Source organism: Lontra canadensis, unplaced genomic scaffold, assembly GCF_010015895.1.
Source record: "Lontra canadensis isolate GAN:19392208 unplaced genomic scaffold, GSC_riverotter_1.0 scaffold101, whole genome shotgun sequence".
NCBI lineage: Eukaryota > Metazoa > Chordata > Mammalia > Carnivora > Mustelidae > Lontra > Lontra canadensis.
The window spans coordinates 646,113-665,160 of NW_022631095.1; the positions used below are offsets into that span (position 1 = coordinate 646,113).

Below are 19,048 nucleotides of genomic sequence, written 5' to 3' on the forward strand. Positions count from 1 at the left end.
AGCAAAACAGGAAACAAATTCCTACTCAGAAGGGACCTAAACCAAGAAAAGGTATGCTTTCATAGCACTGTTTAGAAGAGGGATGGGCCATGGCCTCCCAAGTCTCATCCTGCTAAAAAGTATGCCTCCTTCAAGTCCTAACCACTGCCTTGGGGGAAAGAACATCTCTTTCTGTGTCACGTCAAGGAGACAGTCTAATGTTTTGAAATGAAGTTGAGAAAGAGCCATGGTCACATGTCCCCAACCATCCAGGTTCACAGGAAGTTATCAGCAGGCCCTAAAAGAGAAGACTCAGAAGACTTGCCCTTAAATAGCAGAACGGTGCTAAGTCATCACCATCTACAGGTATGGGCAGCTGGGTAAGTCCAGACTGAGGACAGCAGTTGTTGGAGAGAGGAAAGAAACATAGAATTAATCCCTAGCCTAAAGAAGCTTAGAGTCTAAAATCTTCTGTTAGTCTCCTGGGACTGTTGTGACAAATGACCACAAAGCTGGTGGCTTAAAACAACAGAAACTTACTCTCTCACAGTTCTGAAGGTCAAAAGTCCAAAATCAGTATCGTTGGGCAAAATTCAAGATGGCAGTAAGGCCTCGGGCCATGTTCTCCACAGGTGACAGGGGGTAATCCATTCCCTGCCTCTCACAGCTTCTGGTAGTACCTGGCATTCCCCAGCCTGTGACCACAACACTCTGGTCTTCAAGAACAGTATCTTAAAATCTCTCTCCACTCTGCTTTCATATCTCCCTCTTCTCTGTGTCCACAGTCTCCTTCGGCCTCCCTTTCATAAGGCTATATGGGATCGCAAGATCCTTAACTTAATCATGTCTTCAGAGACATCCTCCCCCCCCACACACACACATACACACTTTTTTTCCACATAAGGTGACTAGCACAGGTTCTGGGATTAGAAAGTGGATCTCTTTCGGAGGCCATTTTTTGGCCTATCTCAGTTCTCATGGGATTTTCTTATCCCAGTCACCTTCTCAGTTGCTCTCCATAAAGCTAGATGGCCTGGTCTCTGCCCCGCCTCTCACCAATGACGAAAGCCAGGCATCAGTGGCAAAGTAAATTCCTCTCCACAAAGTACAAGAGCCTGGCTTAGGTGAGGGCTCCGCGGATGTTTAATCCATCCTCTGCATCAGTTCCCTGTCTTTTGTAAATCACAGATCTATGAAAAGTATCTTTTTAAAGGGCATGTTCGAAAGGATGGGGTTGTTCCCAATTTTTTATTTAGCCAAATGAGAACACTCAACAAAAATCCTTCCATATATATTTTCACTCATAAAGGAAGATATCTTAATTCTACTAAACTAAGAAAGATGTATCTCAGAACAAAGCATGGTCCTCCAGAAAAGACTGTGGGCCACCTTACACCTTCAATCCCCCATGCCCTTCTTCTTTTCAGCGTGCCCAAGGCCATAACAGTGCATTAAGGACCTGCAGTTAAAAAAAAAAAAAAAAGAAACAAAAGAAACAAAACCAGCTCTGGACCAGGGATCCACTTCCAGCAAATGACCCAGTTGAGCTCCTTCTAGACAACAGGGTCATAATCAACCGTGCTAAGAGGCCTTATCATCACCTTCCTGCCCCGTCAGAAACATTCTCAAGCCCCTGAGGTGAGTGAGGGCACCCACCAAATCAGGCTCCACCAGATGACAGAAGCTAGTGGACAGGACACACACCCTGCTTGCCAACTTGGGACAATTGTCTCTCAATCGTGGAGCTCAGCCAACAGCCCTGGAATGCTGCCTACGCTGTGGTTGGGGTTTTGTCCTTTGTAAAGACGTACGTGGCACAAAGGAATATGATATTCCACCTCCACCTGCCTAACCCTTCCTGGCCCTTTTTCCTCTCTCACCCTGAAATTACAGTGCAGTAAGAACAAGGTCATCACAGAGTAATAATAATAATAAGGAAAGACTTTGTTCTGAGACTCTTACTCAGACTTCCAATGTGTCAGTCTCCACCCCTTCTACTCTTTTCCCAGGGAGGGTGAGAAATTCTGCCCCAGGCCCCGAACTTGGCCAGGGAGCGTATGTGAGATTACCTGACCTGACCACTAAGACGACCCCAGGAAAGCAAGCAGATATGTCTTCCTTGCCCTGAGCCTTGAGCACTTTGAAGCATGGGATTCGGTTTCTATTTTCTCCTCTATGCTCCTCCCAATTTCTCTTTTGGAACAACAGAGTCAGGGTAAGAGACAAAAGCAGATGCTGTCTATACCAAATCCAGAACAGTGCGACCACGCAGAAAGCAACACACCATCTCACAGTCTGTCAAAGAGTAGCCAGCACGGGGCTTCCCTTGTCACCTGACTACATAACCCTCTGGGCAAACTTCTTGCCACAAAGGGCCACAAGAGGGGCAGAGCCCACCATGGGCAGTGAAGCCAAGATGGTCTGGATGGTCACCTCATCCTTTGGTACAAAAAGAGGCTCTAAACTCCATCAGCTCGAGGAAAACAGAAAAATAAAAATAAATAAAAATTTAAAAATTTAAAAACAGGGAAATGAGTATAAGAGAATCCATTCACAAAAGTATGAGCACTGGCTGCCAGACACAGCCCTCAGTGGGGGGAATGCGGAGAGGGACAAGGTGCAGTTCTTGTCCTCAAGGAGGTCACACTAGAGAAGGGATGCCATGGCAACACACCATGCATTGTAATATGGGCTGTGATGAACGTGTAGACAGAGCACAAATACAGAAAAAGGGCGTCTTTGCTAGGGTCCCCAGAAGCAGACCCTGAAGCAAACATTCAGACCCTGAAGCAATACGAAGTCATTATTGGCAGGTGGGGGTGGGGGGTAGGGTGGACAGAGATTACACTGATAGGAAAATGGGGAAATGAGAAAGAGAGGGTCAGAACCACTAAGGAATGTGTTATCAACCAGTTTCTTCCGTGGGCAAGGGGAGTGTCCTTGCATGGGAGAACCCCCCAGGGGCTGTTGTAGAGAAATGCCTCAGAAATGCCCCCCGCCAAAGGGTGAGGGAGCTGGGGGGTTGTCTACCACCTCCCATCAGTTACTGGGAGAGGGCTGCTCTGGGGGACACAGCCCCCAACATTTCCAACCCACCCTGTGCATGCAGAGGACAGACAGACAAAGAAAGCCCCTAGGAAAAGAGTTGTGGGTGACAACAGTAAGAAGTCAGGCTGGTATGTCCGAACATGGTAAATGCCAGGGGGTAACAGGAGGGGCACTGATGGCAGCTGCTCTAGACCCACAGTTTCTAACCCGAAGTAGAGGAGCAGGTGAGGAAAGTGACAAAGCAGGGTTGGCATTGGAGCGGGGCCTTGGAAGATGGGTAGGAGATCGCCGTGCAGAGTTGAGCAGGGGAATCAGGGAAGGACGGCATTCATCCCACGGTGAGGGAAAAGCAGGAATAGAGAAACAGCCTGCAGGTGGGCTAGGATTGTTGCTGTTGCATGGACAGGAGATCCAGACAAGCAGCCGGAGCAGCAGGCGGGGGCCACGCCCACAAGCTTGGCATTCCTGCAAACAGGGAGCCATCGTGGCCTTTCCATCAGGAAGTTACACCAACTCAGACAAAGGCTTAATGAACTTCCTGGTCCCACGCCAGGCAATCCATGCCATGACTCAATTTCGGGAGGGTATGTCCCGAAATTGGGAGGGCAAGACCAGGGTCATGTGTGTTCTCAGCAGTGCCGAGTCCACTGGGGAAAATACTCAACGTCAACCCAAGGCTTGAGTGCACTGAGCTAGCACGTGGGCTTCGTAGACTAATGAAACTAACTCCTCATAAAACAAACAGCTGAGAGAAGCAATTAAATGAATGAAAATAAAACAGACTCGCCAAAGCAATGGCATGGTCCTGCACACGGGGAACCTGACATTCTTCGGAAACAACAGGCTCCTGTTTCCAGGCAGCAGGGAGCTGCCTCCACGAGGTATCCGCCAAGCCAGGGCACAGCTTCTCTGCTTGGGGAGCAGACGGCAGCACCCATGCTCTGGGATCCTGGGCCCCCACCCTACCCTTGCAGAGGGTAGCCCAGGAACAGGAGATTCTCTGTCATTGTTTGAGAGACGTTTGTCCTGTCGTTTCACGTATCATCCCAACCCCTTGAGTTAAGGAAGGAACAAAGAATCAAAGCCTTACCCAACCCTGACATGTGCACATTCTCATTCATTACAGCCAAGCTGCGGATACCAGTTGGTTATGCGCTGCTTAGATTTCATCCAGTTTCCTCCATTATCGAGTCAGCTGGCTAGGGGCTTGGCTCCCGATGACACCTTCACAGCGGCTACCACACAGGTTCAGGCAAGACAACTGATTTCAAGAGAAGAAAAGAGGGGCACTTGGGTGGCTCAGTCATTAAGCATGATCCTGGGGTCCTGGGATTGAGCCCTGCATCAGGCTCCCTGCTCAGCAGAAAGTCTGCTTCTCTTTCTCTCACTCCCGCTGCTTGTGTTCCCTCTCTGGCTGTCTCTCTCTCTCTGTCAGAGAAATATATAAAATCTTAAAGAGAGAGAGAGAGAGAAGAAATAAGGAAGTTGTTAGAGATCGTTTCTGGTCCCAAGGGCTGGTTCTGGTCTGTACAAAGGCACTGTGGTCGACAGACTTCTAGAATGGCCCCAGTGAGCCCCACCTCCTTATACATGTGCCTTCATAAACTATCTTGAGCTCTGCCTGGACCTCATGACTTACTTCCAGTGAATAGCATTCAGCCAAAGTAATGATATGTCACCTCAGAGATTAACCTTGTGAAGTCTGGGAGTTGTTGTGTTCACTCTCTTTTTCTCTCATTCATATGGAGCAAAACACCATGTCATGAGGAACTCTCTGGAGAAACCCACATAACAAGGAACTGAGGGCAACTCCCGCCAATATCCAGTGAGGAACTGAGTTCTACCAATAGCCACCTGATGAGTTTGGAATGGAATCCATCCCCAAGCTGAGCTTTAAGATGACTGCCGTCCCTGCCAACACCTTGACCACAGCCTTCTGAGAGACCAAGAAAAATAGGACTCAACTAAGTGGTACTTGGATTCCTGACCCACAGAAACTATCAGAGAATAAATGTGTTTTAAGTTGCTATGTTTTGGAATAACCTGTTACACATCAATAACTAATACAGCCATTTTAGTGAAGAAAATAGTGAAGGAGTATACAGGGACATTAAGAAAGCTTAAGACCAAGAAAAAGTCCACACTTTTGCTATTATAGACCTTGGGCAGGGATAGGCCTTCCCCATAGACAGCCAGGCTTCTGTAGAATGTTAAACCAAAGACATTGGAAAAGCCCCCTACCCCCAAAGTAGTCCCACTCCTTGATTTACTGACTCAGGCTGAAATTCCACAATTACTCTTTCCTTTGCCTTAAAATTCTCTTTTAAAATACACTAGAATTCAGAGTCAGAAAACACAAAACCAAGTCCTAAATCCTTACTTCATTAATTGTGCAATTTTTAGTCAGTCATTTATGTATACCTGAAACCCATATATGAAACAAAAAATTAATTGCCTTTTCAAAATTCATATTTTATGAAATAAAAAGTAAGTCACTTTTTATTACTTATATGTCTTGTTTATTTGTTGCTTATATATCTTATATAGCATAACTTATGGAAGTTACTTAACTTTTCCATGCCTGTATTTTCCTTTTAAAATAAGATAACCATCTGTCTTATACAGATCTTCCTTGACCTACAACTGAGTTATGCCCCAGTAAACCCATCATAATTTGAAAATATCAGGTCAGAAATGCACTTAATATGCCTAACCTACCGGACATCAAGGCTGAGCCTTGCCAACCTTAAATGTGCTCTGAACACTTACATTAGCCTACAGTTGGGCAAAATCCCCTAACACAAAGCCTGCTTCATAATAAAGCGTTGAGCATCTCCTGTGACTGACTGAACAGTATACCGACGGAGAGAAACAGAAGGGTGGTCAGCGTAGCCATGGTCCACCCTCGTGACTGTGGGGCTGGCCGAGGCCTGGGGCTCCCTGTCGCTACCCAGCTTCATCAGAGAAGATCGTCCTGCCTACGGCTGGCCCGGGAAAGGACCAAAACTCAAAACTTGAAGTATGGTTTCTACTGGATGTGTGTGGCTTTCACACCACCTCAACTTGAAAAATTTTAAGCCAAACCCTTGTAAGTCAGGAGCTAAGTGTATAACTCGTGGAGTGATCCAGATGCTTCGGTGGAGGTGTGGCTAAGAGTGTTTCTTAAACCATACGGGCTCTCTCAAATGGGACACACTCTAAGCAGTCATTACACTGTGACCCTTTAGTACAATGGGCTCTTATAAAGAACTAGCTTTTAGGGAGGCAGATGAAGTGGAAGAAAACAAAAGCGACTGGTATTGGGGGAATGGGGGACAGGCCAGAAGCCTGAAGTCCCCATTTCACAGCTTTCAAAGATACAGTCCCAGGGGAGTGAGGGTGTTTGATAGCTGACTTCTTTAAGACTTCCCTGGGGCCTCGACCTCGTGGGCTCATATCAGTCCAGGCGCCCAGGTGCTTTTTTTTTTTCTTGTTATTACTTATTGAGCACCCACAATCTGGCAGGCGCTGTCCTCTCCCCTTTGGCTGCACCCACTGATTTGACCTTCCTCACAGCCTATGGGGTAGGGACTCTTATAATTCCCCCTTTAACAGGTGTAGTAAGCAAGGCTTAGAGACCTTAAGTGACTTGCCGGGGCCACACAGCAGTAAGTGACTGAGCGAGAATCCCAGCCTGTCACAGGGAGGGCCAAACGGTGTTGTCTAAGATGTACCTTCTTGTGCTCTGGTCTGCATCTTTGAGGGGAGCGATTTCTCTTCCTTCTCCTTCTTTGTCTCCCTCTTCCTATAAAACATGCTGTGAGCCCTTTTACGAAGATGGCGCCGAAAGCTAAGAAGGAAGCCCCTGCCCCTCCCAAAGCCGAAGCCAAAGCAAAGGCTTTGAAGGCCAAGAAAGCGGTGCTGAAAGGCGTCCACAGTCACAAAAAAAAGAAGATCCGCACATCACCTACGTTCCGACGACCCAAGACTCTGCGTCTCCGAAGGCAACCCAAATACCCCCGAAAGAGCGCCCCCAGGAGAAACAAGCTTGATCACTATGCCATCATCAAGTTCCCCCTGACTACTGAGTCAGCCATGAAGAAAATAGAAGACAACAACACACTTGTGTTCATTGTGGATGTCAAGGCCAATAAGCACCAGATCAAACAGGCTGTGAAGAAGCTCTATGACATTGATGTAGCCAAGGTCAACACCTTAATCAGGCCTGATGGAGAGAAGAAGGCATACGTTCGGCTGGCCCCTGACTATGATGCTTTGGATGTTGCCAACAAAATTGGGATCATCTAAACTGAGTCCAGCTGGCTAAATCTAAATACAATTTTTTCATGATAAAAAAAAAAAAAACCATGCTGTGACACTTCACACAAAGAGCCACGTATACAAATCAATTGCAATCAGCTGTACTTCTCTCCTGACGTTAAAAGACTCGTAAAGGAAAACGCACTTGTTTCAAACACCCTTTTCTGACACTAAATCAACTCTCCACCGTTGCTGGAATTTCTGCACAAATTGAGCTGGGCCCTCACGAGACCCAGGTTTACCAGCATAAATCCCAGGTTTGCGGAGGCTGTCTAGATGTATTAATAGAAAGAGCTGATCTGGTGGCTGAGTTTTCCGGGGGGGAGGGGGGGCGGGGTACAGGGCGTTGGTGGTCGAATCTTCTTAACTTCTACCGCAGGTCAGAAGGACATGTGACCACTCACTCTCTAACCTGTGGTGCGGAGATTGACAGAGGCACTCCAGGGAACCTCATGAGCTCCAGGGCTTCTGATGAACTCGACTGTTACCCTGAGCATACCACCTCATTTCTCATTGCCTCGGTTTCTCTGATTTGCATCAGCCCTCTGAATCAGTTTCCTCATTTAGACAGTGGGAATACTAATGCCTTCTCTAGTTTATAGAATAGAAAAAAGTGGGCTTGAAGGGGGCTCCAGAGACAACCCCCCCTTCCTGTGATGATTCTGTGATGATTCTGATCATCTGTTACAAGGGGTGGGGTTCTTCCCCACCACCCAGCAGTTCTGTGACACCTGTCGGGCATCCTACAGTTCAACTCAATTCTGATGCTGTCGACCTGGACATCGTGTCCAATCCCCCAGGTGAAGGGTTTAGTCCTAGGAGACGGCCCCCATCCACACTTCGAATGTCACTCCGCACTCCAGGCGGCCCCTCTGCTTCTGAACTAAGGGCTATAGATTGGGGGTTCCAGTTCCTCCTCAGGTCTGAGTGATTTGTTAGAGTGGCTCACAGAACTCAGAGAAACATTTTTTTTTAAGATTTTATTTATTTATTTGATAGAGAGAGAGCACAGGTAAGAGCGGCAGGCAGAGGGAGAAAGAGAAGCAGGCTCTCTGCTGAGCAGGGAGCCCGATGTAGGGCTCAATCCCAGTACCTTGGATTCATGACCTGACCTGAAGGCAGCTGCTTAACCAACTGAGCCACCCAGGCGCCCTTAGAGAAACATTTTAAATAGTAGATTACTGGTGTATTAGAAAAGGAGGAAGCTCAGGAATCCCCAGGTGGAAGAGAAGCATAGGGGGAGCTAGGGGGAAGGGTGCAGAGCCTCACACCTCCTCTGGGTGCGCACTCTCCTGGTCCCTCTACGTGTTCACCAACCTGGAAGTCCTCTGAACCCCATCCTTTGGGTTTGCATGAAGGCTTCATTACATAGGCAGGACTGATTAAGTCATTGGCCATTGATGATGGAACCCAATCTCCAGCCCCTTTCCCCTCCCACTAGCTCAAGGGTGGTACTGAAAGTTCTGACCCTCTAATCACATGGTTGGCTCTCCTGGCAACCAGCCCCCATCCTTAGGTGCAATCCAAATGTCACTTCAGCAACCCAACAAAAGACAAATTCTAGTTTTGGAAGCTCTGTGCCGGAAACAAGATGAAGACCTAAACATATTTTTCTTATTATAAGTCACAATATCGCATTGTCCCTGTAAAGTCATGAAAATTTCCCTTTGGCCCATTTTGCTCCTCCTAACCACCCTTTCTATCACCAAGCCAGAAGGCAGGGGAGCAAGCGCCATGATCATAAGAGCCCTCAGAACACAAGCCGCCAACAAATCTTATTTCCACATGAACGTGAATGCAGTGATGGTAGACACGATGCAGTCAAAAGGAAGACACCCGATGAGGTTAACATTTTGCTACATACAGCGGTTTTATATTTTATTTTAGAATGAAGATGGATGATGTCAGCCAAAGAAGAAAACTGTTAAGGGATTCAGAAATTGGCCATTATTCAAGTTTATTTATTTTAGCACCTCAACTTCGCAAAGAGAAGCAGCCATCATCCAACAGGCTTCTCCTGGTTTGCTGTCAAGCCATGCCGGGCATTTTGGTGCCAACATGGAAGGAGGTGTTTATGCAGTCTGTAATAATCCAGTGTGTGGGCACGAAAGCCAGACATAGCTACCAAGCACACGGTTTGGACTTCAGGGGCTGTGGGAAAGCTTTGCCCCCAAGGAGAAGCCTGAGAAAGTCTCAGGGTAAGTGGGATTACATGGGAGCAGACATTTACAGAAGAATTGGCTGAAACAGAGGAAAACTGCCTCGAGTACTGGGAGCTACACCAGGGACCCCTGACTGTGTCTCCGCAGGGCCCCCTGTGCAGTAAGTGCCATCCATGGTCAGAGCTGCACGGACGTGAGCTCTGGCAGGGATGAGGAGCATGGTTCCGGCGGCGATCTGGGAGAGATCGCGGGGGACGAGCTCTTCTGAGGCCAAGTGCAGAGGTGGGAATTGGCCAGAGTCCAGAGAGTCTTCAAGGTGGAACCTTTGCTAATCACAAGCTAGACGTTACACCTTAATTGCCAGTGTCCCTAAGAACTAAGTATTGACTGAGCTTGCATCTGTGTTGCCTCAAAAATGCAAGATTTGTAAAATTCAATGACACACATGATTATTCAACATATATTATCCGCTGACTGCTCCGATGCAGGCGGAGGAATTTACTCGAGGCAAACAGGAGTAGAATCAACAATGAACATGTAAATAGATCCCTTTTTAATGCATTTACTGATCGTCCCCCTACTTCTAACTTTATCTCTTTCATCCAGATTGGCCCTTATCTCAGAAAGTTCCACCCGCACACCACAGAAATGGCTCCGAAATTTTTAAAACACACACTCAGTCAACCAGTCATTTTGTCCACATAAAGCAAAACGAAAGACTGGATCGATTGCGATTCCATGATTTTCTTTGTAAATCTTTTTTGCTGTTTGTCATGACTTTGGATAGATAGATAATAAAATTATTGCCTTCATCAGCTAAGGAATTAGAGCAAAGGGCTAGTACTGTCTTGAAAAAGGCTCCACTAATGGGTCATTCAGGAGAACCGTGGCTCCCCGGGGAAACAGGGAGGCACTCAGCACTGGGGGCGGGGAGCGGGGGCAGGAGGCAGGCAGGCGAAGATGGAGGGCCAAATTGCAACCCATTGGCACAGCACATATTTTTCCAATATAAAAGCAAATGGAGAATCCGTAAATAAATTGACTATATAAAAGTGTCCCTTTATATTACCGCCTCACCTTTCCAAGGGGAAAACAAAAAAACAAAACAAAACAAAACAGAAAAGGTTTCTTTTCACGACCGTCGTATAAAAATATCATTTCTTCCAGGTAATTTGATAGTACCAATGGCAGTCCGTATCTATTTAAAATACATACGGAGCCCCACACCCAGACCCCGGGCACAAATGATCCAGGAACCAGCGTCGGCCCCACTGCAGAGGCAGCTGCCACATAATTACAACCTCTCATCACACATGTGGGGAAACAAGTTGTGGCGTTTGGGAAAGGTCTGCAAAAATAGGTGTCAGACCTTAACTAATAGTGATTGTCCTTCCATTCTACTGTAATTTACATCTAATTCACACATTTCATTTCCATTTAAAATATGATTACAGTGTTTTGAAGCACATCTCACCTGTCCCCTCGAATTACAGGGAAATGAAAATAACAGGGAGCAGCAGGCACCAGGAAGGCTGCGGGAGCCCGGGGCTGCAGGGTCGCCAGCTCGCACGCCACCACCGGGTCAGAGGGGGAGACCGGAGAGAAATGGGGGCTGGGGGGGGGATGGGAAGGGGCCAAATGGGCCGACAGAGTACAAGGGTGGGATCAGTGGGGGAGAGGGTACAGGTGGTGGAGAGGGAAGGGACCCATGCTGGGGGGCGGGGGGGGGGGGGGCAGAAAGCCCGTCTTCTGAGGGCACCCGCACACTTGCTTTATAAATTCATTATTTCCTGGCAAAGTGCCCACCTTTTATTTCATTCATTTCAGGTTCATGACCTAATCCTAAATACATGCGGCAGGAAGCAGGTGCCTGTTAACTCTGAGGTCTGGTTTTCTCTATTCTGGAGGCAGCAGAAAAGGAGAGGAGCGCGGAAGGCAAAGGCTTCCATGTGTAGGCTCAGAGAGGACACGACACCCTTCAGAACACACCGCCTCCCCACCTCCGTCCTGAAGCCAGGGGTTCCGCAGCTGCGGCAGCGGGTGAAAATACTTCCATGGGCTCCAGGTCAGAGGAGTCATTTATATAACAAGATTCTTTAGGAATTCAGTGGCCAAGCTCCTACAGGTGTGTGTGGGGGGGAAGGGAATGGGCTTGCTTTATAATTAATTCCAGCCAATAGCACCTGGATTCCCAGCACGATTTCGGTGCCTAATCAGAGGCAGGAGGAAAGAGTCCTTGCTTATTCCTGACAGTCCCTAGATGGTGCCCTAAAAACCTTGGGAAAGGCAATGCACATATCAATGGACTCAAAAAAACATTTATAGAGCACCTACTGTATAGTAGCGAGGCAACAATAATTTTAAACCTTCACTCTCATCAAGTTTCCCATGTCCCACCTCCTCCTTAATTTACTTCCTCATTCCTAGGGGAAAAAACAAAAAAACAAAAACAAAAAACGTAGGTACCAACAGAGAACAACTCCCTGTGTTCATATTACCAGGCATCAAAGCTGCTTATGCCCTATCCTATAGTCCTCCCCTTCTGATAGAACAGACTAGCTGCTCACCCTCCCTGAGACCAATCCTGGTGCTTGGACTTTGCATATTCTACTCTCCTAACTTGCCTTTTTTCCCATATTCATTCTGTTTATCTCTTCCTTTCCTGTATATTTAACCTCTCTCTTGAATTGAATCATTCCCAATGGCTTGAAAACATTCTCCAGTCTTTCAGATTCAAAAAAGAAATGCCCTCTACCTCTCACCCCTATCCAGCTTTAAGCCAATCACTCTCCTGCCATTCAAAGCAAACTTCTCAAAAGCATTATCTCTACCGTGACAGAGATGGCTTGTCGCCCTAGAAACGTCAAACCCCTTTTCTAATTATGGAGCATGGTGGCTGCCCAGGCTATATTTCCAGGTTTCCTCGCGTCTAGAGCAGAAGTTAGATATACCTTCTAGGTAAAGGATTTATGTAGTAGTCTTCCCCATGCTGCTGCCCCTTATGACCAGTTAGATGCAGACAGCTGCAATGGTGAGGTCCCACTAGGAGATGACGCTACGAAAAAAAGAGCGAGGCTGGATCCTTCAGTCCTATCATGAGAGAAAGTTGTCCAATGACCAGGAACATCCAGAAACACAAGTATTGCAAGAACAAGACACTAACTTCTATTTAGTGAAGGTACTGAAATTTTGAATTTTATTTGTTGCAACAGCTAGTAATACTTTAACCGATAAACTCACCTACCACTCATTTCTTCAGTCCACCACGGTCTAGTTTCCAACCCGTTCCTTGGAAACAGATCTCTATAAAACACCAGTGGTTTCCAGGTTACTGGATTCAAGGCTACTTTTTAGTCTAAATTTTATCAGACACCCTCAAAGTATTACACATAGCTGTACACTCTCTTCTTCAAAGACTTTCTTGGGGCACTTGAGTGGCTTAGTTGGTTAAGAATCCGACTCTTTAGGGGCTCAGTGGGTTAAGCCTCTGCCTTCGGCTCAGGTCGTGATCCCAGGGTCCTGGGATCGAGCCCCTCATCGGGCTCTCTGCTCAGCGGGGAGCCTGCTTCCCCCTCCCCCCTGCCTGCCTCTCTGCCTGCTTGTGATCTCTCTCTCTGTCAAATAAATAAATAAAATCTTAAAAAAAAAAAAAAAGAATCCGACTCCTTAAAAAAAAAAAAGAGACAAACAAACAAAAGAATCCAACTCTTGATTTCAGCTCAGGTTATGAGTCAGGGTCATGAGATTGAACCCCATGACGGGCTCTCTGCTGGGCATGAAGCCTGCTTAAGACTCTCTACCCCTCTGCCTCCCTTTGCCCTTCTCCCATGCTCTTTCTCAAAAAAAAAAAAAAAAAAAAAAAAAATGCTTTCCTTGATTTCCATGACACAAAACTCTTTCACATTTCTGCCTTTAACTCTGACCACTCCTCATCCTCCTTCATAGGCTCAGATTCTATTATGTAGTCTCAGAACTCTGAACTTGACTTCTGCTTCTATGTTGAGTGAGTTGAGTTGAGTTACTGGAGTCCACCTGCAATAAACAACTAGAAACTTAGAAACACTGCATTTGGAACTAATTTCAGACGTTTGAAAGGAGGCGGCCTAGGATCACAATCCCTGCAATAAGAGAAACAAACAAGAAGAGCCTACAGTCACCCCAATCTTTGCCAGAAGGTACCTTCTGGATTGCAATAAAGGGAAGAAAAATAATAGTGGAAAACTGTGGATTCACTGCATTGATGAGCTAGATATCAAAGTTGAGGAAGCAAAGATGACCTGAATTTATAGGACAAACCAGCAGAGACGAGGGAGCTACACAGAGAAAGAGATTCCCTTGAGTCTTTGGCTGGATATTAAGGTGAGGCTATAAGCTTAACAACCCCAGAGCTCAAAAAAAGCCTGAGCTGTGCTCAAATTCTAATCAACCAGACTGACAAGACCCTGTTGAACAGTCAGGCACTCAGCAGAGATTTCAAAAAGGTCGCACCAAATACGCATAAATACACTAGCCCTAGAATTAAGGCTACTCTAAACCTAACCTAACAAAGCTTTAAAATAAGCTTTAATGGAAGGAGCTAATTTATAAGAAATTCAACTATAAGCCAAAACAAATTTCATAATCTATAAATGATAACAACAAAATGCAGAAACTTGACATTCTATCCCAAATGTCCAGCATCCAATCAAGAATTATAATAATTTATATAAGAAGAATACTTAGGAGAAAAATCAGACTGTAGGAGCAGATCTAGAAATAACAGATGGTGAAACAGGCTGACAAAGATCTTTTAAATAGCTGTATAGCTATGCACAGGGTCTCAAGAAATATGTAAACTCTAAGGAGGACAAAAGGAAATATTTTAAAAGAATGAAATATATTTAAAAGAATGAAATTTAAAAGAATGAAATACTTGCATAATTGAAAAATATGTTACCCTAAATAAAAATAATGTACTGGCAATTACAACAGTAGACTAGATACCACAGAAGAAAAGATCGGTGAACTTTAAAAATAACAATAGAGGGGCACCTGGGTGGCTCAGTGGGTTAAAGCCTCTGCCTTCAGGTCATGATCTCAGGTTCCTGGGATCAAGCCCCGCATCAGGATCTCTGCTCAGCGGGGAGCCTGCTTCCCTTCCTCTCTCTCTGCCTGCCTCTCTGCCTACTTGTGACCTTCCTCTCTGTCAAATAAATAAATAAAATCTTAAAAAAAAATAACAATAGAAACTATTCAAACTAAAGGGCAGTGAAAAGAAAAAGGCTGGGAAAAAAATGAACAGAGCCTCAATGACCTGGTGAATAATATCAAGCAGTCATTAGATAATTACAGTACTGGAATAATGGGGGGGGGGGGTAAGGAAAAAACACCTGAAAAAAAAATGATCAATTTTTTTCCAAGTTTAAAAAAAACTATGAAATCACAAATCCAAAAAGCTTAATGAACCCAAAGCAGGATAAATTAAAAAAAAAAAAAAAAGAAGGACAACACAATCTAATTAATAAAAACCAGTGATAAAGATATGGGAGTAAATATAAAAGACACAAATACCCAATATGATTTGTGAAAAAATAGGACATCACCACAAGTCCAACAGACATTAAAAGGGTGAGAAAATATTCTGAACAACTTCATGTCAATGATTTGGCAGCCTAGACGAAACCTCAAATTCAAACACATTGTTCAAAATGTTTCAAATTAAAAATTTAAAAATCATATGATACAAGGTCAATATAAAAAATCAATTGTACAGTCTAAGGCCATGCCACCCTGAACGCACCTGATCTCATCTGATCTCAGAAGCTAAGCAGGGTCGGGCCTGGTTAGTACTTGGATGGGAAAAATCAATTGTACATTTTACGGTAACAAGGACAATATGAAATTGAAAATTTTAAAACACCATTCACAACAGCATAAAAATATGAAATATGAAGGGATAAATTTAACAAAGTTTGTGTGAGTCCTATATGTCAAAAATTATAAAACATGGCTGAAATAAATTAAAGAAGACCTATATCAATGTGGAAAAATATGATGTTCATTCATTGGAAGATTCGATGTTGTTCAGATGTGAATTTTCCCCTCAATTTATCTACAAAGATGAGTGGGGAAATGGGTGAAATAGGTGAAGAAAATTAAGAGCGCACTTGTCATAATGAGCACTGAATAGTGTATAGAATTGTTGAATCACTACATTGTACCCCTGAAACTAACATAACATTGCACATTAATTATACTTAATTAAAAAGAGAAGTGAAAGGGAAAAAGAATTAAGGTGGTAAATTTTATGTAATGTATAATTTACCACAATTTTTTTTAAAAATTTTAAATTAGAAAATTTAGAAATAATAAAAATTTTTAGATGTCAAAAACTGTATGAAAATTCAAAGGTCCGGGAATAACCAAAACAATTTTTCAAAACATAAAATATTTGGAAGACTACACTATCTGATTTCAAGACTTATAAAGCTACAGTAATCTAAAGAGTGTGATCTATAATATTGATATACATATATATCAATGGAACAGAATAAAGAACACAGACATAGATCCATCTATATATGGTCAACTAATTTTTGAAACAGATAGAAATATAATTGAGTGGGAAAGGATAGTTTCTCAACAGTGGTGTTAGAACAACTGAATATCCTTTTTTTTTTCTTTAATGAACCCAACCCTGACCTCACACCATTCACAAACGTTAACTCAACATGTGTCATAAACCTAAATATAAAAGCTAAAACTACAAAGCTTCTAGGAAGATATCTTAATTGAAGTTCATTACATTCACAAAATTCTGTCCTTACATGAAGTCTGTTTAAAAAATAAAAATGAAGAAATACTACCCACAGACTGGCAGAAAACTATAGACATACATGACATTGGACTCTTGGGCAGAATACATATAGAATGTCTATGACTGAACAGGATGCCTGGGTGGCCCAGTCAGCTAACTATCTACCTTAGGCTCAGGTCATGATCCCAGGATCCTGGGATCAAGTCCTGCATTAACTTCCTTGTTCAGCGGGGAGCCTGCTTCTCCCTCTCTCTCTCCCCCTACTTGCACTCTCTCTCTCTCTCTCTCTCTCTCTGACAAGTAAGTCTTTTTTCAAAATAAAAATAAAACAAAAAATTTTTAAAAAGAACTTCTATGAGTCAATCATTAAAAAGACAGAAACGTCAAAGAAATAATGGAATGAATGGTTGAGCAAACACTTCACATCATTAGTCACCAGAGCAATACAAAGCAGAACCACTAACGGTACCATGTCATACCAAGAGAAAGGCTAAAATTCAGAAGATGGCTCATATCAAGTGTTGGTAAGGATGTATGGCAACTGAAAAGTCCCTTATGTTGCTGATAGAGGTGGAAAATGATGCAACTACTTTGGAAAACTTTTGATGGTTTCTTGTAAAATTTACATTTACCTCAGCACCCCGAAATCTCAGCCCTAGCTAGGTACATATCGAAGATAAATGAAAACATAAGTTCACACTAAGACTCATACATGAATACTAATAGCAGCTTTCTACGTAATAGCAAAACCTGGAAAAAATGCAAATGTCCAACAACAGGTGAGTGGTTTACTCAGTCTCCAACAAATCCACACAATGGAATGCTTGTGATAAAAAGAATGAACTTCTGATACTGGCCATGATGTGGATAAATCCTAAAAAAAACATTTTGATAAGTGAACAAAGCCATATGCAAAAGAGCACCCTGTGATTTCATTTACATGAATTCTAGAATAAGCAAACCTAATGCTTAGTAACAGAAAAGGCATGGATGGTTTCCTGGGGCTAGCATGGGAGAAGGGCATCAGTGATTCCACATGGTGAACAAGAAAATTTGGTGGGGTGGGGAGTGATGGAAATGTTCTATACCTTGACTGTGATGGTGGTTACATGGGAATATATACTTGTCAAATCTCATCAAAGTGTACACTTAAAATAAGTGCAAATAAATAATAAAATACAAAATTTTATCATATGGAAATTATAATATACCTTAATAAGGTTGATTTAAAATGAAAAATAATTTAAATTTTGAAATCAAAGAAGCAACTTAAAGGTTTAAAGTTTCCTTAACATTTCCAGAATACTTTTCCAGAATTTCTTAACATTCCCAGAATAAAGACCAAACCCTGAACATGTTCTGTGAGCTGTTGAGTGGTCTATCCCTAGCTCCTTCTGCAGTCCATCTCACCTCCCAGTACCCACACCCCCTCTGCACCTCTGGCGCACTGGCTCTCTTTTCCTTCTGGAAAAGTCAAGATCTCTCCAAATGCCAGACCTCAATTTTTTTAAACTAGATTAATCATAATCCTCGATTCATGGTACGCTCTCATCGCAGGATATGCGTGGCCTGTTTTAATTTAAGTGACTACAAAGGTTGTTTTGTTATTTTTTTTGTTTTTATAATGGCTTTCTTCCCACTTCACTTTCTTTCTAGGTAATCTCATCAACTTTCACAACTTTAACCACCGCCTACATATTCATGACTTCCTTGTACATCCACAGCTAACTCGGCTCCCATGGAAGTTATGGAGCTCACTATCCTGCTGCCCATCGGGATGTCTCAAAAGCATCCAAATTCAACAGTCAAAAACAAACTCATTTTCTTCCCAACTATTCTCAGTAAATAGTCCACCATCCACCTACTTCACAAACAAAGGATCAGCATCGTTGCCTCTTTCCTCTCCTTCATGCCCCATATTCAATTCAAAATTATTAATTTTTACTTACTATTATTTTAATTTCATCTACCTCTCTCATTACCTCATCTTAATCCATGCTACCGACACCTCTCACCCAGAGTGTTCATACACCCTCCCAGCCAGCCTTCTCCACGTTCTCTCTGACCACCACTGAGAACATAACCTCAGTGCAGCCAGAATGAGACTTTTGAAATGTAAGTATCAGGTCATCATACCACCCCACTAAATCCAAGCCATTAATAGGACGTATGAGATACTCCATGGTCTACTCCCTCCCTCTCCCCTGAGCCACACACACACACACACACACACACACACACACGCCCCCTCACCTCCAACAACCACCCCCTCCACCTCCGCCTCTGCCGCCCAGGCACGTGGCTTTCTCCTTAGTCTCTGGAAGAACAATCCCATCCCCAAGTGCACAGCTTTTTTTTTCCCCCCTAATCTCAGAGAAGCAGAATTGTATTAATCATAATCTTTACTTAATGACTCACTGTCCTTACTGCCTCATCCGTGACTTGGCTTCTTTACTTATTTCCTTAAGTTGGTAAGTAATTTTTTTGCAATGTAATGGGCACTCATCATCCTACTGACCAAAACAGAAGCAGATAACCAACAGCAAACCATCCGATGACCTCACAGCTCAGCCCCCTGGTTATCAACCATCATCCTGAATCTTGTGTTTATCATGCCCTTGCCTTACTGTGTGTAGAGTGTGTGTGTGTGTGTGTGTGTGTGTGAAATACAGCATATATTTCTAAAAATAATTTGAGCTGGTTTTGACTTTATAATAATAGTTCATACCATCTTATTTGGGGACTTGTTTTTTATTTAATGTTA

The 19,048-nt window shown here is 43.9% G+C and overlaps 1 protein-coding gene across 1 annotated transcript; it reads left to right on the forward strand.

Moving 5' to 3' along the window:
- Nucleotides 1-6,833: 6,833 nt before the first annotated feature.
- On the forward strand, nucleotides 6,834-7,314 carry LOC116855340 (60S ribosomal protein L23a). Its single transcript, XM_032838029.1, has one exon. It carries the CDS (start codon nucleotides 6,844-6,846, stop codon nucleotides 7,312-7,314), a length of 471 nt encoding a protein of 156 aa, XP_032693920.1. The 5' UTR covers nucleotides 6,834-6,843.
- Nucleotides 7,315-19,048: the final 11,734 nt, after the last annotated feature.

Coding starts and splice junctions, on each gene's coding strand:
- LOC116855340 (XM_032838029.1), top strand. CDS start 6,844: ATGGCGCCGAAAGCTAAGAAGGAAGCCCCTGCCCCTCCCAAAGCCGAA.